This window comes from Penaeus monodon, chromosome 1 (genome assembly GCF_015228065.2).
Source record: "Penaeus monodon isolate SGIC_2016 chromosome 1, NSTDA_Pmon_1, whole genome shotgun sequence".
NCBI lineage: Eukaryota > Metazoa > Arthropoda > Malacostraca > Decapoda > Penaeidae > Penaeus > Penaeus monodon.
The window spans coordinates 20,984,620-21,001,406 of NC_051386.1; the positions used below are offsets into that span (position 1 = coordinate 20,984,620).

General features: G+C 39.5%; 1 protein-coding gene across 3 annotated transcripts in view; it reads left to right on the forward strand.

The window, feature by feature from the left end:
• LOC119569537 (syntenin-1-like) overlaps positions 1-4,458 on the forward strand; it is a 15,926-nt gene extending 11,468 nt beyond the window's left edge. For all 3 annotated transcript variants that reach the window (XM_037917749.1, XM_037917666.1, XM_037917704.1), the window contains exons 7-9: positions 1,319-1,445; positions 1,635-1,776; positions 2,433-4,458. In XM_037917749.1, coding sequence (XP_037773677.1) covers positions 1,319-1,445; positions 1,635-1,776; positions 2,433-2,606 — 443 coding nt within the window. In that variant the 3' untranslated portion in view covers positions 2,607-4,458. The remainder of the gene's footprint in view (positions 1-1,318; positions 1,446-1,634; positions 1,777-2,432) is intronic.
• The last annotated feature ends 12,329 nt before the right edge of the window (positions 4,459-16,787 follow it).

Consider the following 16,787-nt stretch of genomic DNA (forward strand, 5'->3'; position numbering starts at 1 on the left):
ATATGATAGCTCAGAGGACTTACCCCTTTTGATATGGTGCTGCCACTGCCAGCATCATGGTAGCATATTGGAGTTTCCTGCATTCTTTACCTTTCAGTGTTCTTTGTGCCAGATCAGACTAGGTGGCCTTCAGCTTGTAGTATTGTTATGGAGAGGTCACTTATCCAGGAAACCTCTAATGAAAATCTCTTAATTCTGTTGTCTTTGTTTGGAACTTCAGGCCATCAACTTTCTTTTGATCGATTTTGCATCCTAAGGTCTTTGTTTTTGTTGAGAAACTGTGGTGGTAATCATGAAAGGTCAATGTTCATTGCAATTTGGTCTTATGATTTGCACTGTTGCCATATCTCAAAGTTAATGCTGCTAATTAGAACAAATATTTATATCGTTATAGATCCTATCCTGATATAATCTATTGAAATCATATGATAACATAAATATTGCATTAAATATTACTCTCATTATGACAGTATTGTTACACATTTAGTATATTTAGATGTAATATGGCATCCCTACATTTGTCGTCATTTTATTAGCTGCAGATGCAGGTAGCGCTATTTATATATTTTTTAATATAATATAATAGTAAAAATGTAGATGACAACTCGGTTAACATTTGGCAATAAAATCAAAATGGCTTCCAAGCTTTTATTATTACTTCTAATGCAGAATAATCCTCAACATAGGAAAATTTCATAACAAATTATACACAGTCCTTACAGATGTGAATAGAAAATATTAAAATGTAGGAAAGGTAAATTAACACTTGCCAAATAATCAAAAGAGGCCTCTAAGTTTCCCTTATGAATTCCAATGCAGAAGTATCATGATTATTTTGTAAATATGTGTTTTAGTTTTAAAGATAGTCCTTATCCACATGGGACACTTCCATACTATACTGCTGTAATACTTCAGCTATCAAAGAAGATAACCACATCACTAATGACAAGTAAACTTTGAAGGTCAATTCTGATTTATTACCAACAGTTAATTGAACCATTTCCTACACATTTACATCAGTTTTCAATAAAAAATACAAATAGTGCTGTGCCCCTTCACATATGATGCAATGACAACAAACATATGGTTGCCCAAATTAAAAATAAGGTATATGGAATGTGTAATAGTATTGTCATACTGTAAGTAAGATTTATTGCAGTACTGCAATCAATTATCATAGTCTATAATATAATATATGTGCATGTTTTCCATACCTGGATGTGCATAATGATACTAAGGAACAGATCCATAAATATTTTACATTAGCTTTTCATATGCAAAGAAGCAAATTTTTACATCTGTTTTAATTTATATACAGGACTGCGTTTCGGAGACCAGATCTTGCAGATCAACAGTGAAAATGTGGCAGGGTATTCCATGGAAAAAGTACATGACATGCTGAAGAAGAGTCCTACAAATGGAATTTCCCTTGCCATTAGAGACAGGTTAGTGTCTTTTTCTTGTTTTTCCTTTTCCTTTCTCAATTTTTGCTTCTTCAGGAGGGACAACAAGGGAAAGAGATTGGTTTGTTTCATTCACTGTCATGATATATGTATATGTGTGTGGTTAGGGTGTGTGTATATAATATGTAATATACAATTGATTAATTTCTTCTAACCCTCCTCCCCCTCTAGGCCATTTGAGAGAACTGTTACCTTACACAAGGACAGCACAGGTCACATTGGATTCCAGTTCCGTGATGGAGAGATCACTGCCCTTGTCAAGGATTCCTCAGCTGCGCGAAATGGGCTTCTCACAGACCATCATCTGCTGGAGGTAAGGCTTGGCTTGGTGATGTCATTTTTCTTGCTCTCACCCTTGTACTCAGGTTTGTTTATTAGTTTATATTTTGTTCGTCTCTGTATTTCCTTGTATTTGTACATATCTATATATTTGTTCTTTGTTTATCTTTTTTTTTTTCATTTCTTTTCTCTCTCTCTCTCTCTCTTTGTATCTTTTACTTTCATTTTCTTTATTTTGTTTATTCTTTCATAATCTTATACTCTTGTGTCTTCCTTTCCCTTATTCTGTCATATTCTGTCTCTGTCTCTCTCTGTCTCTTACTTTATGTCTTTTACTCTCATTATCTTTTGTTCATTCTTTCATAATTTCATACTCTCTCTCTGATTCTCTCTTCTTCACTGTGTGTCTTTCTCTCTCATTGTCTCCCTTCTTCACTGTCTATCTTCTCCCTCTCATTCTCCCTTTTTCACTGTCTGTCTTTCTCTCTCTCATTCTCCCTTCCTCACTGTCTCTTTCTAATTTATTCTCTGTCTCTTTCTCTCATATTCTGTGTCTCTCTTACTCATTCTGTCTCTTTCTCTCATATTCTGTGCCTCTCTCTCTCTCTTTGCATATTGAATATTAATATATTAAATTTTCCTTGTCAGAGTTTTAAATAGCATTCATGACCCCAATTCGGCTCTTTACAGGTGAATGGGCAGAATGTGGTGGGGCTGAAGGACAAGGAAGTCTCAGCCATAATCAATGAGTGTGGGCAGGTGGTCACGGTGACAATCATGCCGTCCTTTGTCTACAAGCACATGATGAAGCACATGGCCTCCTCGCTGAAGAAGTTCATGGACCACTCCATTCCCGACCTGTAAAAAGGGAGAGTTGCAGTACATAATGGCTGGAGGGGAGTAAGAAATGAAAAATGAAGAGAGGAGGAGCAGTAAAAGGACCAGGATTTGTTTTACAATTAGGAGGGGGTTTTCTGGAACACAAGGATGGCAGCAGAAGAATGGATGAAGTCATTTATGCAGGAAGTACCAGTCCACAATAGTTGTATGTGGGACCCTTGTGTATGGCTATTTTTATATGTGAAAGAAGTGGTCCCTATTTATTTTGTTGTCATTTTAATTTCTCTCTTTTATTTTTCCCCCACTTTCTCACTGTATATGTATGCATTCTTTCCATGGAAAGTTAAATTAATTGATTATTAGAATTTATAAATTGGTTTCTTATATATGGTATTCTTTTCATGGTATGTTAAAATATGTATCCAGTGTGAAGTGGATGCATTAGAAATAGTTACGTAAAAGGATTAGGGTAGCTTGTTTGTTGAGTGTAGAGAGATCAACAAAATCCAGGTGCCAATTGAGTACTGAATATATTACTCATATACTAAGTAGTTGGATAATAATATAGAAGAAGGGAGTGAACTAACAATGGATGTTAGGACCCTTTCCAAATGTTCAACTTGCTAGCATGAGTTCCTAAGTCTTAGAGAGATTTACATCTAAATTTGTATAGTAGGTATTGAGTTCTGGATAACTCAGCATTATTCAAGTTGACAAGCACTATTTTGCTTCAAGAAAAGAAAAGAATTGCCTGGTAGTTTTAACTGTAATGGTGCAGTTATTTTACTTAATGAAGCCTATTGTCCCTTGCAAAAGAGAAGTGAAATGGGAATTAATTGCATTTAACATTTAATTGTACCACATGAACAGGGTAGACTACAAACTTCTGATGTTACAAGTAAAATTCACAAGATTGAATTGTATTTATCCCATGATAGAAGGAGTGAAGATGCATGTGAAAGCACAAAGCGTGTTCTTTTGTCACTGTAAAGGTAGTATCATATTCAGTTCTATTTAATTCTCTGAATGTAATGTTTCTTATGGTATCATTAATATGGATGATTAGTGATATTATGTACCATGTACACCTAATCATTAGTAATGATTTAGTCATTGGTTTTGTATATTATATCCAAATACCTTTTCTAATGGTTCATTCATTGTACCTTATAGTCAATAGCTAGGTGTATTTTATATAATATGGACAAATATTTCGCTGTTGTATCCTTCCAAATGTTAGAAACCACATAATGCATTGTTCCAATTACTGATATTATAAATGTATGTTAAAATGTTTGGATGTTAATTACACTCAGTTACATACTCCGACATGCAGACTCGGCTAAAATATTTTTACAAACAAACTCTGAAGTACACAAACACACAGCTAAAAAAAAATATATAGTTTTTGTTTTAATGGTCAAAAGTTCAAGTAGATAGATATATTATTTGTAAAGAAAAAATAAAGAATCTTATAGTAAACACTACACAAACCTCAGAAATACACAAAACCTAAAAACCAGTCCATGATCCACTATTCAACATTGAAAGGTTATTTCTAAACATAACGCAACAGCACACATTTTCCGTTGCATCTAGTATAATTGTCCTAAGTCTGAATTACCTATATACTGTAAGCAGGTAAAAGTCATAAAGAAAACAAAATGTTTTATGTTGAAGGGCATTAAGAGTTGCAAAAGAAATCAATTGTCATAAATTTTTTGTGGAGTTGTGTGTGTGCAGAGGCAGTACCACAGGGTCCATTTGTGTTTGATTATACCTCACATTGGTTGACTTTGTGAGGTTTGTGATAAAAATGAGGAAAAATATATATGATTATATCCATTATCTTTATTAAAAGGAAGCTTTGATGTCATTATCCCATTTTTATTTCAACCTTTTTTGGTAGTATTTTCACTTCCTCATTAACAAAGGTGATCTCTTCAAAGTATACATGTGTTTGCCTCGGAGATTTGCCAGCCTACCCAACGGGAGTCCATCTCCAGATGGGGAGGGGGACATAGGGAGAGAGAAGAGAAAGAGGTTGGGGTCACGAAGATCATCCCATTGATAGAGAAACCACATACAGCATCTATTGGACCCCAAAACATAACTTTTGCTGCCTCAGATTTACAATGTGGGAGAGAAGAAAAGAAATATTGCAGGCAAGGAGGAATGGACTGGATATTCTCACTGAGTAATGGCTCAAACCGAGGGATACAAAAACTAGGGAGAATTACTAGATCACTTCAGAGTTTAATTTGCCACACACATTATGCGGTTGAAACTGTCCCAAGAACAGAATCTGGTTAGGCTGTAAACAAAGATGACAGTCCTAAACTCAGCTAATACTAAAACAAGACAAAAGGCTTGAATAAAAAAGAATGTTAACATACATGGAAAAATCATTAGCATCATTAAAATAAATAATGAAAGTCCCAGTAAACAGGACACAAGTTGGCAATATGAGAATTGTTAAGATACATGATAATAAAAGTAAAACAAAACAAGAAAAGTCCCATACGTACCAAACCCTGAGGGAATTCATTCACCTTACGAAAGTTTCACAAAAAGCAAGCATGCTGTCGGACACAACCGCAGTATTAGCTGTTATTACAGATCTGAGGTAAGTCACAACCTAGATGTCTTTGTATTCACCAGTCACATTGCCATTCTCCTCCAGTTCAGAAAGCTATTGTCAGTGCGGAGAAACATTAAGGCATGGCATATGAGTGTTTCAGTTAGGGTTAAAGATTGGGTTTATGTATCAGCTCTCGTATCTCTCACACTACTGTTCCAAGATGCTTGCTGACTCTGTAGGGTTCTTGCCAACTATGCTATAGAGCACCTAGAGTGAGGTTTTACGCAGGACCAGGTCACCAACCTGTGGCTGAAAGCTTTGACCCGCACACCTCTTGCCTGCTATTTGCCTCTCGTGAGCTGACTACTGTGCTGATGGCTAGTTTTCGAACTGTAGCTAACTGCACTGCAAGCTGATCAAAATTCAAATCCTAGAGGCTGGTTAAGCCTAGCGAAAAGAAAGCGATTTTCCAGTCATCAGGTAGAGGGGCTGGTCTCCCATCGTTCGATGTATAGCTGTATTAAGTGCAAGGCGAACAACAGGGATTAATCTAGCCATGTTCTTGTGTTATTGGCTTCCAAAGCGGCAAGGGCATCTTTGACAACTATTTACAACTATTTACGCAGATTTCCATGGTGAGCAGCAGTTGGAGGACTGTGTGCTAGTTCCAATGCCTGTTGGCGTAGGCTGGTAGGGACACAACTGGCGCATTATTCTATCAGGAAGCCTCTTCAGGTAGCACAGCAGTCCCTTTTCTAGCTCAAACTGCGAACGGCCAGCTGGAAGATGACCTAGGGGAATATGCTGTCCTTCCTGGTAGATGTAATCTCCCTCCACAGTTCATCTTGTTGCTGCTTTTTTCCCATTACACTTGGGTCAGTTGACAAGAGGTCTGATTGGGGTAATACTGCAGTCGAAGTAGGGCTCTATGGTGGCAGAACGTCTTCTATGTCGTTTTGGTTATATTGGGAAAGCATCTCTGGGGGCCGAGATAACGGCAGGTACCTAGTTGCTAGACTCCAACTTGTACACAAGGTCATACTTGTACATGGATAACTCATGCGTGAATGTGGTCATTTGAGATTTTTTTTTTCTGGTAAATACAGATGTCAGTGGACGATGGTCAATGGCAATGGTAAAGGGGCGCCCATACACACAAGGTTCAAACTAAAGATAGAGCCTCCTGGCTAATAGCGCGGTAACGGGTTTCTGCATCCTTAAATCTCCTGGACCAACAGGCAACTGCGTGAGGCTTGCCCTCCTCATCCCTCTGTATCAGTGCAGCCACTAAAGCCTAAGATGAGGCATCTGTGTGGACCTCAAAGGGTAGTGAGAAGTCTGGGAGCTTTAGGATGAGTGCTGTCACAAGTACTTTCTTGAGGGACCGAAAAAAATCTTCCTGCTCAGAAGTCCATACAGGATTATCCTTTCTAGTCAAATGGGTCAGAGGTGTAGCTATCTTGGCAAATCCATCTCTGTAGCTTCTAAAAAAAAAAAAAAAAAAAAAAAAAAAAAAAAAAAAACACAAGCTCCAAGAAACAACGTATTTTTTCCGACATTCCTGGGTCTCACAACTGTCTCTATGGCTTACACCGTAAGATCAGGTGCCACTGCACTTCCTGACACAAATTCCCAGGAAAAAAATATTTTGGATTGGGCATATATACACTTGTTCAGATTTAGTTTCATTGCAGCAATATCTATGGAGGATTTCGAAAGTAGTAGAGGCCACCACATCATCCACGTAGGCATTTATACCACAGAGGATAGTATGATGTTTATTATACGTTGGGAAGTGGTGGGGGTTGTCGTTAGATTCTTTGCGGTATAGACGCACAAAGCTAAGGATAATTGAAGGTGAAATTCTTGTAGAGGAGAAAAAAAAGTTGCAGTCGTCGGTACAAGAAATAATCTGCAGACAAGAACGGTAAAGTCACAAATAAAGAAAAATATAGCGGAAAGCGCCTCTCACAACCCAGTCCAGTCGGTGTTCACGAGGCTCAGCTTGATCTTGCCGTGTATACCGAGGTGAACATAGTGTTTTCCGAGGGGTGTTGGAGGGCTGAGTCCTCCCATCAACCCTGTCTTCGGGCAAACTTAGGTTGTTGGATAAATTTTGTGACATGGTGTTGGGGACTTAGTCCCTGGTAAATACATCCATACTGCAAAGAATTGCCTTAGATTCTCTATGGCATAGACCCATGCCTCGATGTGTTGGTTATGCAGCAGTGGTCTAGATGCTGGAGTTTTCCCTTTAAATACAGGCACCTCTTCCCGTCTTATAATGTAAGTAATGGGGGCAGGAAGCTCTCGAGTGGTTTTGGATCTGTAGGGCGAGGATGGGGCCCAAAAGGTGTAAGAACAGGTAGCTGGGGCAAGTGCCGAACTTAAGTCTATAGTAGAAGGGTGGAGGCTAAATCTGCTTTCTGGGGTACAGGGAGAAAATATGAAAATATTTTCATCCCTATGAGGCTGGGATGAAAATCGAGGCTAAAAAAACAGTTCCTGGAGTAGGTTGTAACGTGGTAGCAGCAGTAACCCCAGATTAAACATCAGGTAAAATTCATGGTGTTCTCAGATGACAGGGCATCAAGTTTCTGAAGGGCAATGACACCAGTCACATCGCCCTTCTTTTCCAGTTTACACAACTGTTGTCAGGTCCATTTGATACATGTAGGCTCCCCAAGAACAGTGGCCACTTCCTGGGAGCCTCCAGCCATGGCACAAGGTCTTGGAGGTAGGCCAGACGACGACGGGTCTCTGCTGGTTCTAGAGTCACCTGACTGACTCCTCTTGGGCCCCAATTAGGCGTATGTTTGGTCTGGCTCTCGGAAAGGGGCGTTCACTTGTCACTACACAATGGTCCCTGATTATTATTTATTGAAAAAGCATCTGAGATCATTAGCGGCGTATCCAATAATATTTTTGTATCTGTAATGATTAAAACTTTAAAACTTTAACAAGATTGTTCATATTTCATAAAATATATTACTTTCTATTAGGAATTTTTAAAGATTATGAGCAGAATCATAATCATCTCTCAAAATATTTTTAAAAAGTAAATGGTCTCTGTAAAGATCTATTCCTTTCCCCCCCATAAATATTAAAGTTTTCTATAATAGGGGCTATGTTCAGTGGTTCCTGGCACCTTTGGTAAATAGCACGTAGATCCTGACAGGATCCTGACATTAGCCATCCGTATGCTCATCTTGTGTGCCCTATTCTGATTCTTGTTAGCACTACTTCAACTTTTCTGTTCACACTGGAACTTGTGATACCGAGATTTTTAATAGTTCTCAGCTTATTAGAGGATGTATTCTTCCATTGGTTTTACCACTTCTGTCTTAATGATTCTTTGATCTGGGGCATCGGGTCTTAGTGTGGGAGAGGAAAATCAAAGGCAGTGGGAAGAGAAGCAGCGGCTTTGGTCTTTTTATCTGCTAGTTCATTTCCAGAGATGCCAACATAAGCTGGTACCCAGTGCAGAATGATCTTTTTCCGTGATGATACCAGTGTTAGCCAGTCCTAGATTTCTCTTACTACTGGGCGGGAAGAGTTTAAACTTTCAGCAGCTTGTAATACACTGCGAGAGTCAGAGTATATCACGAACTGGCGATTTTAAATGTTCCTTATCATTTTGACTTTAAAAAGGAGGACATATAACTCTTAGAGGAAGACTTCCCATACTTTCCCTCGTTTTCTAATTGCAGCATATCCTACTCCATTTTTGAGCCATCTGTGTATTTTATTGTTGAGGTTCTATATCTATAGGAGTGTTCTAGCAACTTTATTTCTATGTCAGTATTTCTTTTCTTTTCTATTGCTATAAAATCCTCCTTTTCCTCATTTTTCCATGGAGAGATTTGAGGGTTGCCAACCGGTAGGCCCTACTTAGATTTAAGATTTCTCATTCCCCCACCAAACAACTGTGTGTCTGCCATAGGGTCGATCACTGCTTTGTATGCAGGAGATTAAGGGTTTCTCTGAAGTCTATTATGATAGATAAGATTCATGTAGTCACATTGAAAGTCTAAGTGTAGTTTTCCACTTCTACATATAAAGATAATACTCAGTTCTAAGCTTAGTAACACCAAGGCCGGGCGTCGTCAGGATTCCTCCTATGTTCTGGACGATTTTACGGTGATAAACCCCTCCACGTGGGTTGTCCTTATACCCAGAGTGTGTGTGGGCGTACATACACCAAATTGTGTCAGGTATTATGATCATGGCATGTAGAAAAACGGTGTTTAGTAAAATTACGAATACGGAGTATAGTGCCACAGTAACAGGGTACTGTACGAACGACCGTTGGCGAGCCCTGGTGAGTGTATGTGTGACAGCACTTGACCCTATTCGCGTATCCGCAGTGCATGAATCACCTCAGAAGCGGACAACCACCTCGCTGTCCCATCATGACGGGGGAGAGGGACATGCTCGGGGCCCCTGCAATGCTAACTACCATCCTCTTAACCCTCCACCCTATGGGAGGGATTGATTCCACTGAGCATAGGGACATGAACAATAAGGATTCGCCTGTTGACCCCGATGCTGATGACGAAGGATTTCATCTTGTTCAGACAAAAAAAGAAAAGAAAATAAAGACCACATTACGTGATTCCAGCAACTTGACTGACAAACCAACCGGAGAAAGACCGAACCCATCACCCCCCGGGGCAGGTACATAATGTCCTTTTCTGGAGGGCATGTCTACCGAAGATAAAATCAGGTAGATGAAGGAGGTCAGCCAGCTGCCGCCCCTCTATGAGGAAGACCCGCTAGACATGGTGCAGGGGAAGTGGACATCCTCTCGCAACGTCTACATACGATGGAAGCAACAAAACTACGTGTCCCGGATGGTTAATGGCAATTTTGCGGAGATTTATCTCCAAAAACAAAAACGACTATCAGCCCAAAAACAAAAAATATGGGGAATACCTGGTTACCAGGCCGAGGAGTGGCAATGCCCAGTCCAGCTACACCCTACCCAGTGCCGTGTGACGTTACCCACAGATTGACAGGGGGATTCCCTATCCCAGGAAACAGTGCCACAGAAGTAACCAGCGGTGAAAAAATCAAGGAAACGGCCGAGGAAATAAAAAGCCTCAGGCAAGATCCTGCTGAACTGAAAAAATGTTAATGGAGAAAAAGTGATATGCTTTCGAATAATGTTAATGATGTTGAAAATACGAATGAGGCCTGTGATATTATGCACAATACCATCGACGAGCCATCTGAAAACGGTGACGACAGTGAAAATAACTGCCGAAGAAGATGTGCAGGAAACGGAAGAACAGTGGGAAAACACTCAGAAAATGATATCAGGTATAATATCAATATGAGAAAAATGCGCAGAATCTGTGGAAATAAACAGGATGCAACACAGATATGTAATGCTATACAAGATATATACAGACTAAAGGGTTTCATCAAACACAGATTTGACCAATCAGCTAATCACAGGGTGTGACGGGGGACAAGAAAACAATTACTTTTCTTTCATGGAAGAGACGTGATGTCAACCGTAGAATTAATGACGTGCTTTACTGTATTCATAATAATAGTGTTGACGTTAACCCTTCACATCAGCCACTAAAATAAAAACCATCCCTAGAATTTGAGGGTACCACTCCTCTACGAACAGAGGCCTAATGGCTTATGTCAGTGACACCATATCGCATAAGCTGGTGCAGAAGTCTGATGACAATTATGTGCAATATCAGCATTTACATATTCGAACAGCCTCTGGGATTCTCTCTCTGTACAATGTATATACAAGGTGTAGAAAGCTTCAAATTGATTCACTTCAAATAGATTTTAATGCTAGACTTTATACATCTGGAGATATTCAGTGTAATGAAAATGGCGAAGAGGTCCGACATTCTGTGGACAATAGATCTATGACCGTATATGATACAGACAGGGAAACTGGGGGAGGCTAGATTATGAGGATGAAGGAATCTTGTGCATGGAAACGTCAGAAGCATGCTTGCAACGGAGCTAATCAGTGACCACTTTGCAGTAGTAACGAGATACGTTGTTGATAATAGTCAATCTGCAAAAACAAATAGGCTTATAAATTTCTATTCCTCCTTACATTGAGTACCACTTTAAATAACGTATTTATGACTGGTATGACGATTACAGAGTAACGAGAGTTGATATATTCTCCATAGCCATAAGGTAAGTGGTCACTGGTTACTATAGCACCTGGGTCTGTCCAAAGAAAACCTTCAAGAGCAACAACTCACAATGCTCCAAACAACCCAAGTGGGTCGGTGACCCTAGGCTACGAAAGGAACAAAAGCAAGATCAGGAGCTTTTTGATATCTACAAGCAGGACAATACCCGTGACCTTATTCAGTTTCTTAAAACTAACAAAAATCTACGGGAATTAAAAACTCATACAAGAAATGAACACTTTGAACAGCCTCTACAAAGCATTAACAATAACACCTCAATGTCTGAGGTCTGAAAAAAAAATCGACTCAGGCAAACCAACTAACACCCGCAGTTCCATAGTCCTCTTGCACAAACAGATATGCTCCTTAATCAATGGGCTGCCGCGTCCAAATTGAGCTCACTTCCCACAAAAATTCAGAATCACCTTAGTCTAAAATTGCACGTAAATTTGTCACTGAAATTGGATGTTCTGATACCGACCCTTCAGACTTTGCTGAGATTACTGAGTGGGGACTGAACAATGCACTAATCAAAGAAAAAGCCTCCTCTGCCTTATAGCTCAGGTACCTGATAATCCCCTTTACCTATACAGGTTAAGTATGTCACAAGGTGACATACCGAAACCAAACACTGATAAATACTGCCCAATTTCAGTAACCTCATTTGTATGCAAAGTTCTAGAAAAGATAATTTTGAACAGACTCAGGTACAGGTTACAAGTTAAATTATCTCCCAGAATGTACGGATTTCTATTGGAACGTAGCCCACAACATTGCTTTGCAGAGTACCCTTCAAGCTCCAATCCAGGGAAGCACACTGTTTTGGCATTGCAAATAGAGTTATCCTACAACAGTTAGTAAGCTTTGGCTTCCGGGGTAAACCATTGAGCTGGATTCGAATGTATCTTTCGAACAGAGCTGCAAGTGTCTTGTTCAGGGGAGTGAGACGTTCCACTTCGCAATCTTTTGAACTTGGGACGCCACAAGGAGTTCTCAGCCCTATGCTGTTCAATGTCCTCAAGGACAAGCTGGTGGCAGATATTCCACTTGGGAATGGTGAATCCATTTATATACTGGATTAGTCATCTCCGCTGAGAAAACAACGGCTCTCAACCCATGTATCGTACCCCTACTACTCACTTTTCACATAGGTGACCAGGAGCTTGACATGTGTCATAAATGATGCAGACCTGATCCTTTCTCTAAAGAAGAGACTCTGGGAGAGATTGAAACCATTGAAAGTTCTGTGGGAAGAGAACATGGCATCAATGTTAAGTTCGTTATACGGTTTTACTTGGCTTTTATAAAGGTCAGTTGTAGATTACCGTGCACTGCACTTGTTGCAGTGTAAGGAATCAGAAATAAATAGCTTGGAGGTAGTGTGAAATGAAGCTATGAGGATTATCCTCGGCGCCCCGAGAACAGCAAGGATAGTGAACATGAGATCAGAATTAAACTTACCATCCATTTCTGATAGAATAATATATATTTCCACCATATTTGGGATCAAAGCTCTGAGGGAACCCTCGTATCTCTCAGATTTCCAAAAACAACTGCAACATAAAATCACGCAAGCAGACGTGACTAATCACAAACATGCGCGCCTTCTGATACACAAAATCTCCATGAACATTACAAAGCTCAATGTCCCAATTAGTAAAATATCAAAAGGTCGATCTATTCCACCATGGAAAAATTCAACATTGATTGTGCACCTTACATGTCTACGAAAAAAATAAAAAAGTACATAATTGGATGTTAAAACAAACTGCATTAGCAACGGTACAGCAACACACAGAATCTATGGGCGGTGATGTATACAAGTATTACGCTGACGGATCTGTACAGCCTGGATACAAAATTGGTTGTGCTTGCGCTGTATACAACATCAAGTTATTATGAGAGTGCAAAATTGGGCCAACCCTACACAAGCGGAGTTAGCAAGTGTACTCCTTACAACGGAATTTTTAATGTCTTGCAAGCACGACCACGTAGACAAATTGGCGAAGCAAGCCTGCAGCAAAGATACTATGATACTATTGCTAGGACTGGACATATATTGAAAAGTTCTCATAAGGAAGAACTAGTTGATCTGTCAAACACTCAAAGGCCTGAAAACTGTACCATGAGGCACTACAATCAATATAGAGATAGCAAGCCTTCTTCCTATGGCATCGAAGTCAAACCAGACAATGTGACGCCAGAATACATTTAGGTTACAAAATGTACTGACAACTGCACGGGGCAAGAAGTGCAGATGAATATAGATGTAGATTGTGTAACGAAGAAAACAAGCGAATGCTTGAACACTATTTCTCGAAATGTCATGTGATGCAGCCTGTCAGACCACCTAACATGATGAATAAAGAACTATGTGAATATTTCAAATCATTTGATACATTAGAAGATACTCATACTATATCCTAAATTTACTATGTAAAACTGCCGTAAACAAAGAACAGTGTTATGTAAAACAGTGTCAAAAACATATCAACGTAATATTTTTTTATGATGTATGATTTACATCTCTATTTTAACAAATACAATTACAATAGTCACAGAATATTGTATTATGTCAAATATATGTAAAATTGTAATCACAATTGCCCATGCCTGAGCAGATAGCCAGTTTGGTAAATAAACTTACTTAACTTAAAGATAATACTGGCGAAACGAAAAGCACCAGTACATATTCTCAGTGGTTCATTGTAAATAGGTTTAGTAGCTGGAGAATGTTGGGAGAAGCTGAAGCATCTTCACATCTATACTTATTATCAGTGTTTGACAGAGTCTAAGAAGTGTTGTACGGTCAGCACCCCAAGACAGGTGAGAGAGTACATGTAAAATACCAAGTGCTTTGGTAGCCTCTGTCTTGAGCTGCTTGACGTGTGGTAGCAATGTTAACCTCGGGTCAAATGTTACTCCTAAGAATTTTACTTGGTTAACAAATGTAATCAAGGTCGGTCCTAAGAAAAGGTGAAGATGGAAACTACTGGTTATTTTATGAAAATACATGGCTACTGTCTTGTTTTGGGAGAAATAAAAACCATGAGAAGTGATCCAGTATGCTACCTCGGGAGCAATACAATGCAAAGTCATCCACATAGAGACTGCATGAGACATCTCTTGGTACAGCTTTTACGAAGTCATTTATGGCAATTGCAAAGAGAGTTACACTTAGGACACTTCCCTGTGGGACTACTTCCTTCTGACTTTCTTGGTTTGAGAGATGGTCTCCTATCCGCAATTTAAATTTTCTGTTACCTCAGAAATTCTTTAAGAAGATGGGGAGCACTCCCTTTAACCAATAGAATGTAGCTTCATAATTATGTCATGCTTCCATGTTGTATCATATGCTTTTTCCAAGTCAAAGAAAACTGCCAAGAGATGGTATCCTTCTGTGAAGGCATTCCTTACGGCTAACAAGGGCATCTGTTGTCGATCTCATCTTTCGAAATTCGGACTGAAATTGCGAGAGTACTTTTTCTAAATAACGTAAATAACGTGGCTTACGGAAAGAGACGTTCACTTGTCACTACACAATGGTCCCTGAAGTGGTGGTAGCAGAAGAATGGACAAGGGCACTTCGTCACGATCCAACTTGACGCGATACAGCACGGCATTGCTCACAACACAGAACACAGAACACTAGTCACGATCACCGTATGGGGCGGGGGGGGGGGGGGCACAGAGCACGGAAACACCGCAATTATCACTATTACAGTAATTTCACTTTCCACGCATATACTACTAGAGTGTAGGTTCCCTCAGAAAGCCTGCACAGGGCACTGGGGGACACGGCTTGTTTGCACCACGCTCGCCACTGGGCAGTGAATACCACGGACTGAAAATACGGTTCACGGTAGTACTGCCAGGTTTCATTAAAAAAAGGACAAGAAAGAAAAAAATACATTGAACTATTAAAAAGGTTAGGTTCCGTTAAAGGCAAGAGAAAACTGTGTAAAACACACTTTAAAACAATCCCCCTAAACGAGAATTAGCAGTAAATTGCCAAAAGATGCAAAATATAAACACTAGCAGTTTAAACGAAAGAAGTACAATATACATTACTTAGCAACATCAAAGCTAAAATGACATGATAAATTAAATAAATATCTACAATAATGATAATATTATTTAACACTCGGAGCGCGTTCGGGGCCGGATTTCGCTGATTGCATAACCAGCCAAAGCTCACCGTTTGACACCAAATACCTGTAAGTCGGAAAAACAAAAAAACGGGAAAACAAAAACAAACGATGAAAAAAATAGCACGAAGGCTATCACTGGTTTATTATCAAGAAAACAAGAGAAAAATCTCTCCAAAATATACATATTGTCGCCTTCATGACTTGCCAGCCCATACGGCAGGAGTTCCATGATCCATTCACACACTCGTCCATGCGGGAGGGTATCCCTCCGGAACGCCTGGGGCGCCAGAGGGGAGAGAGGGGGGCGAACTGCTGCCCCTCCGACGGTCACCAAACGATGCGAGAACCGAGCTGCGCCGCTGTGTTAGGGAAGAACCAAGGGTCGAGGGTTGTTTGGCGTGGCGGTAGTGGCTGTTCTAGAGGGCAAGTTTAGTTGTAACGAATCGTATTGTATGTCTCTTGATATGAAAGACATATAGAGATGCATGAAATGTTTCTGTTTATTAAATTAAAACTTTCTGAATATTTTACTTCCAATTAAAATCATGCCTGCATATAAAAGTACTTTATTTTTTAAGTCTATGTGAAATAAAGATAAAGATTTTTTTTTCTTTTCTTTTTTTTTTGTATGTCAGAGCAAGCTTCGATTATCCCGTGCTTGTAGGGACCACGAGCCAACAGCAAACAATGTATCAGTATAAGAGGTTTTGGAATGCTGCAAAAAATGCCTAGAGTGGTATAGGTTTCGAAAAATATTGTGAATACAAATCTGACGGGCAATAATGCTATACCCCTCACCACGTAAATTTCTTGCCAAAGTATAGCATGGTTTAGGAGTTATTAAACAATCGTTCAGTGATTTGAGTCCTACGAACAAGCCGCAGCCAGGCATGCTAACCTTCCCACAGCATCAGTGATTGTTTCAATTCTTATTGTGGGCATTGAACACTGCTACCTTTTATTTATTTTTTTACTTATTATTATCTTTTTTTACCGATTGTACGTGTACGTATACGAGATATACACAGCCAGGCACATGCACATCTGGTAAAAAGAAAGAAAGAAAAAATCAAAATAGAACTTTTCCTAGAGATGAGAAATACATAGAGAAATGTACCTCAACCTCACAGAGCTTACCCGCAATAGATACGATGATGTAAAACGCTATAGACCAACGCTATAGTGCGTGGACACGAAAGCGACAGGAAAGGAGATAGTCTTGTCTGTCGTCTCATCCGGTGTGTGATATTTTGAAAACGTTAGCTTCTAACCTGCGTATTCTTTATTGAAAATC